At 36.0% G+C, this 6060-nt stretch overlaps 1 protein-coding gene across 1 annotated transcript; it reads left to right on the top strand.

Annotated features, from left to right (window-relative positions):
• Nucleotides 1-419: 419 nt before the first annotated feature.
• Nucleotides 420-3915, top strand: LOC111194304 (testis-specific serine/threonine-protein kinase 6). Its single transcript, XM_049467801.1, has 3 exons — nucleotides 420-554; nucleotides 1792-2609; nucleotides 3085-3915. The coding sequence occupies exons 1-3, from the start codon at nucleotides 552-554 to the stop codon at nucleotides 3344-3346; spliced, it is 1083 nt and encodes a 360-aa protein (XP_049323758.1). The 5' UTR covers nucleotides 420-551; the 3' UTR covers nucleotides 3347-3915.
• The last annotated feature ends 2145 nt before the right edge of the window (nucleotides 3916-6060 follow it).

Below are 6060 nucleotides of genomic sequence, written 5' to 3'. Positions count from 1 at the left end.
TTGATTATTTATTACAACAATATTACAATAAATACAAACAGCAATTTGACAAAAAGCAGAGCAGACTCACTAGTAGATAATTTGTTTTTTTTTTTAAATATATGATTGATCAAACAGAAAACAAGTTACTTTGCTTGTTTTTATTCAAAGTCTAACTGAGATTTTGAATATATATTTGTATATATACACACACATATATATATATATATATATATATATATATATATATATATATATATATATATATATATATATATATATATATATCAAAACTGTTCCACATTGCTGCACATACAGTGTTACACAGCCTGACACTGATCTGCTCCTCGGAACACTGCAGACTATGATGTCATCAGAATCGGAACTCTTATAAAAACACTGGGGTTCTACTGTATCGGCTCAGTCCGGGTTCTGCAGCGTGAGGAACAGTTCAGTCCAGTGTTTTTACTGCATTCAACCTTATATTTTGAACGCTCTTATCTAGAACCATCTTTACTAGACCCGAGAGAGATAGAGAGAGATATTCTACATCAGATTTTACTTCCAGGAACATGGTAAGAACTATTAGTAACACGTATTACTTAATAACTTTCTTTAATATACTTTTAACTAATGATAATGATAAGTAGATGTGAACAAAGCATGAGTCAATCAAAATTTAAATATATCAACACATTATTACTCATGACAAATAGTTGCATTAATGCAAATTTTAACAAATCCCTAGTTCATCAAAATTTAAATATCAACATTAATAAATCACTACTAATAAGAATATTAAACCTGACAAATGTTTATCAGTTCCAGTTAATGTACCCATTGTATGTGTTTAGTTGAGTATTTAAAAAGTATTGAAGGAAGTTGTTTGTTCCTTAAAATGTGAAAAATAATAATAGTTAATCATTAGTTAATGCTATATTAATGAAAGTTATTGTAAAATGGTTATAAAACTATTTTATTGATTATTTATTACAACAACAAAACTATGCTAAAGGTAAAAGACGGTTGGAAACTAAGTGGAAAGTTTGAGGTGTTTGAGATGTTAAAAAAAGGTTTACAAACAGCTAGTAAACTGTAAAAGTAAATGTAAAAAAAAATGATATTAAACTTGAAACTTGTGAATACTACAAACACTAGCTAGTGTATAAATCGTCCAAAAGGTTGCGGACACTTTTGAATGGATTCCAATGGAGAAATGTCCAAGCAAAACTCTGAGCTAGCTAGTGTTGGTACAATAGCACTGGATTTAGTGGATTTAGTTATATTTAGTGTAACACAAAGAATACTAAGAATCTCTTTTATTAAGGACTTTTATTTTATTTTATTGTATTTTTTTGTGTTTTATTTGTTTGGAATCCTACGGATAAATGTCCAAGCCTAAAAATGTTTGACGTACGAAAACCGCACAATATAACAATCAAAAAAGTACAAGCAATGTAATTCAGTGTAGGTCTACGATCCAGCAAGAGTGTACGGTTGTAACTTTAAGGTTGTAGATGGAGTAGCATAAAAAAATGGGGGTGTGAGAACAATAATAATAATAATAATAATAATAATAATAATAATACAAATAATAATAATATAAACTTATCTATATTTCAGATCTATATTGTTCTCCACATCCACCACCATCTTCACTAAACAAACTAGTGCTAGTGCTTTTATTAGAAGTGCTGTTAGCATAGCATGAGCTGTTAACTCCTGCAGGATTTCACAGGGAAGAGGTTTCTCACAACCTCCTTTATCTTCTAACTCTCTGTTCTCTGTACTTTTTTTTTTGTCCATCTACAGGGGACAAACAGCATTGACACCAACGAGGTCCTGGAGATGTTGGGGTTCAAAGTGCTCTGCGAACTCCGCCGTGGATCCTTTGGCTGTGTTAAACTTGCCGAATCTGACAGACACCTTAGAAACGTGGCCATCAAAGTGATAGACTTGAAGCAAATACCGTCTTGTTTCACCGCTAAACATTTACCCAATGAACTCGCGATACTTAGAACAGTGAAGCACCCTCACATAATTGAGATGCTGAACCTGTTTGAGATGCCTAACAGGGAGGTGTATATTGTGATGGAGGCTGCTCCAACAGATCTCCTCACCATGGTCCTGGAGTTTGGCAGAATCCCTGTTAGGCAGGCCAGTATATGGTTCTACCAACTTCTCAGTGCTGTGGACTATCTTCACCAAAACGACATAGCCCATCGAGACCTCAAGCTCAACAACGTGCTCCTGGCTTGGAACGGTGAAATCAAACTGACCGATTTTGGCTTCGGATGCTTTTCAAAAGGCTATCCTGATTTAAGGAGCTCACTGTGTGGAAACAAACACTATTCCGCCCCTGAGATGCACAGTAAAAACTATGATGCAAAGAAAAACGATGTTTGGAGCCTGGGGGTGATTTTCTACGGCATGATCATCGGCGAGTTACCCTTCATGAGATCCACACTGGAGGACTTGATCAAATTCCAGCGCATATCCTTCACCTATTCAGATCACGTGGAGGAACCATGTAGGGCCTTTATCTCCTACATGCTGCAGGGCAACCCTTCCACTCGGCCTTCTGTGAAAGAGGTGCTGCAGCACCCTTTTCTGGAATCGGCACAAGAAAGGTAAGTAACCATTGTAATGATAGTGCCGTGTTCAAATGTCTGTCCCAGGTTCAAATGTTGGTAGAGACCCCTACTAATGAGTTTTCTTCTTGCAAAAACTTTGGACGCAATTGGACGCAATAACACTTCATTCTAAATTAACTCACCTGTGCAAATGTAGGCCAGGGATAAATTATCTTAAACTAATTTTGTATTCCAATAATTAGCGCTAAAAGGTATTTAAATCAATGAGTATTATTGCACACTTTCTGTAAATGGTATAAACTTTGTTTCACTTATCAAATATCACTGTGTTCATCTGCTGTATGATATATTTAACTAAAAAATTACTGATCCGGACAACCAATCATTTATAAAGAAAATTCATGAACATTATCAGGGGTGTCCAAACATATTCATACCACTGTATTGTAGGAAGAGTAGTACACTATTAGTTCACCAACAGTTTTTATTCCCATGTTGTTCCTGTCTCCAGATGTTTAGGGAGATTTGTGGTGGTTCCAGTCCTTGAGCTAGATTTCACAAGTCAAACTGAGGAGAAGAAGGAGGAGAAAGAGGATGGGGAGAAGGAAGAGGAGAAGAACGAGGATGAGGATGAGGAGATATCTGGCTGCTGTCCATTTTATGCTGCATTTAAAAAGAAAGCTAAAGCTTATGTTGCAGCACCAATTATTAGAGCAGCCAGGAAAATTAGAAAGAGGATGAAGAAGATATTTGGGAGGGACGATCCTGTCTAGCAGGAGAAGGAGAAGAAAGAGGATGAGAATAAGGAAGAGGAGGAGAAAGAGAAATAGTATGAGGAGGTGGTAGTGGTGGTACCTGGCTGCAGTCCACTTTTTGCTGTAGGAGGAGGAGAAAGAGGATGAGGATAAGAAGGAGGAGCAGGAGAAGATCATAAGAAAGGAGGAGGAGGTGAAAGAATAAGAAGGAGAAAGAGGAGAAGGAGGAGAAGGAGGTGGTGGACGAGGTTCTCAGCGAAGACAGGAGGGTCTGTCACGCGAGTCAGAAGCTATGGAGGCACAGCAGTGGGAGAGGCAGAAAGTCTGGAGGTCGAAATTCACTCTTTTTTTTTCTGTATATCCGATGTCCACCCAAGGAGGTTGGGTTCCTCTTTTGAGGCGTGGCTCCTCCCAAGGTTTCTTCCTCTTAATCCGAGGGAGTTTTTCCTTGCCCCTGTCGCCACAGGCTCACTCAGAAGAGGCTGGGAACTAGAAAAAACAGGCTATGTTATGTCCATTAACTGCGAGGGCTTCACCGCCGTATAAAAAACAAGGGCCAAGATTTTGTAATTCTAAACAAATACAGTGCGAGAGTCTTCTGATCCTGGATCAGCTCCTCCACTGTGAAATGTCTTCTATGAAGAGAGTAAAATGTATTATTTAAAAATGTATTAATTAATAAATATATTTCAAAAATATACATTTACCGTGTAATGTTTTTTCATTTCATATGAAAATGTCTTTGTGAAATGTGTGTAACCCCTATCCCCAATTAATTGGCAGAAATAAGGGCCTGAGTTCTATCTATTCTTTCCCTTCTCTGTGTTGGAGACAATTAAAATAACAATAAAATAATAGAACATATAAAACACAATACAAGGACTATGACACAGGTATATATATATATATATCAAAATAACCAGTAGTTTAATAAGCGTATTAAAACTGTAGGGAAAATAAGGTCTAGAATCGAGTGTAAAGTACTTTTCAGTACTTTACTCAAATAAATAAATAGCAGGCTTTAATAAACAATAAAGTGTATCTTTTCAAGACAGAGATGTATAGTACCTTTTTTTTTTTAGATGTAACAGTACAAATACACAGTGCAAAAAAAAAAACACCCAAAAGTAAATTTAAGACAAATCAGAAAGTTATGTTTTAAACAGTACCCCAATTAGCTAAATTACTAATCTTGGGTTAAATTATTGTAACTAATTTCATTATTATAACTATAGTTCAGGATTATATTTGAGGATGAGACTTATTTTAGGATTATGATTTTAGATTTTAGTCTAGAATTAGCTTTAGACTAATATACCTCTTTTTCTTTTCTTTTTTTTTAGAACTACACTATCAGTTATATGTTTACACCCTCAGTCAGAAATGTCAAAAATGACAACATTTTCTGAGACAAAAGTTTCAGAGTACCTCAGATTCAGTGAATATGAACAGGAGCAGAGCGCGTGGTCCTGCAGCATGGAGCGTTTTCCCTCGGAGCCAGAGGAAATTTGAGCTACACGGGGACTCTGCAGAGCGCTATCTGGTTAGCAGTGTCCTGTGAAGGCGGAGAGAGCACGAGTCAGGCCGGGGAACAGTCTTTAGGACCTTAACAAACAAAAATAAACACAAAAATAAATGAATTATGAACTCTGTACTGCTTTAGTTTTCTTTTTAAACTATTTACACAAACACAACATTATGAGCATGTTAGTACTCTTTTAAAGCATCGCTATGAATTCATATGACTTTATTTATTACAGTATTTATTGCTGTATTCTTCAGCATATCTATTTTAGAACCAAGGTGTTTTACATTTTTGTAGCTGGGGCTACGTATGTTTATGAAACTGACCACAAATTTAAATGTATTTTATATTTGCTACTTGTGAAATCAGCCAATGATAAAAATCTAACAGAAATGTAATTTGCAATAATATATAATATATATTTATATTTATATATATTTATTAAACAAAAACTAAGTTGGAGGGGATATATATATAGAGAGCTTAACCCTTTTCGATCGGAATTATTTCCAGTGATGGAAAAAAAAAGTAAGAATGCCGTTTTCTGTTTGTAACGCACAGAAAGAAAAGACTTTAATACTCTACTATTAAACCTATATTGCAAATATATCCTATTATCTAAAAACTAAAATTCTTTTTCTTTTTTGCTTTGGATCAAATTGCTTCGGATGCAGGGTCTAAAAGGAGTTTAAAGAAAACCTTATAAGGACCATTTAAGAGGGCTCCCATCTTTTTCAATATTTTTTTAACATTGAATATGTATGGTCTTATTAAACTATTTCAGACAGCGAATGGTGAATTTTAAAACAAAAAAGATAGTGTTGAGCTGGATTTTCAGCAGGCTTGTAACTCACTAGGACACAATTCATTGTTTCTCATAGCTTTCTCGTAGCCCATTCCTTGAAAGTAGACTTTTTTTTTTTTTACCTCGTTTTCGAATTTAGCTGAGAAAAAGCTCTGGGCTTAGCGCTGTGCTAGCTTAACGGCGGCGTGCTGGTGGAGAACTGATGGAGAGCCTATTGATTCATATAGTCAGGCGTTATTGCTTTGACGTTAAGGAAAGCATGGATCAAACGCACCCCTGTGAGCGACAATAAACCCAGAAGCCCCTGGGGGAGGACTGTGAACTCTCGTTAACATTGTTCCAGTTAGCTTCGACGCAGCAGCCGCGCGCCTTGAAAGAAGCTACGGAGAGCAGCTAGCCAGG

The sequence above is a fragment of the Astyanax mexicanus genome, chromosome 19 (genome assembly GCF_023375975.1).
Source record: "Astyanax mexicanus isolate ESR-SI-001 chromosome 19, AstMex3_surface, whole genome shotgun sequence".
In the NCBI taxonomy this organism is placed as follows: domain Eukaryota; kingdom Metazoa; phylum Chordata; class Actinopteri; order Characiformes; family Acestrorhamphidae; genus Astyanax; species Astyanax mexicanus.
Note: the sequence above shows the minus strand (reverse complement) of the source record. Positions and strands in the feature narration are given on the sequence as shown.

Coding starts and splice junctions, on each gene's coding strand:
- LOC111194304 (XM_049467801.1), top strand. Junction 2,610..3,084: donor CTGGAATCGGCACAAGAAAG/GTAAGTAACCAT, acceptor TCCTGTCTCCAG/ATGTTTAGGGAGATTTGTGG.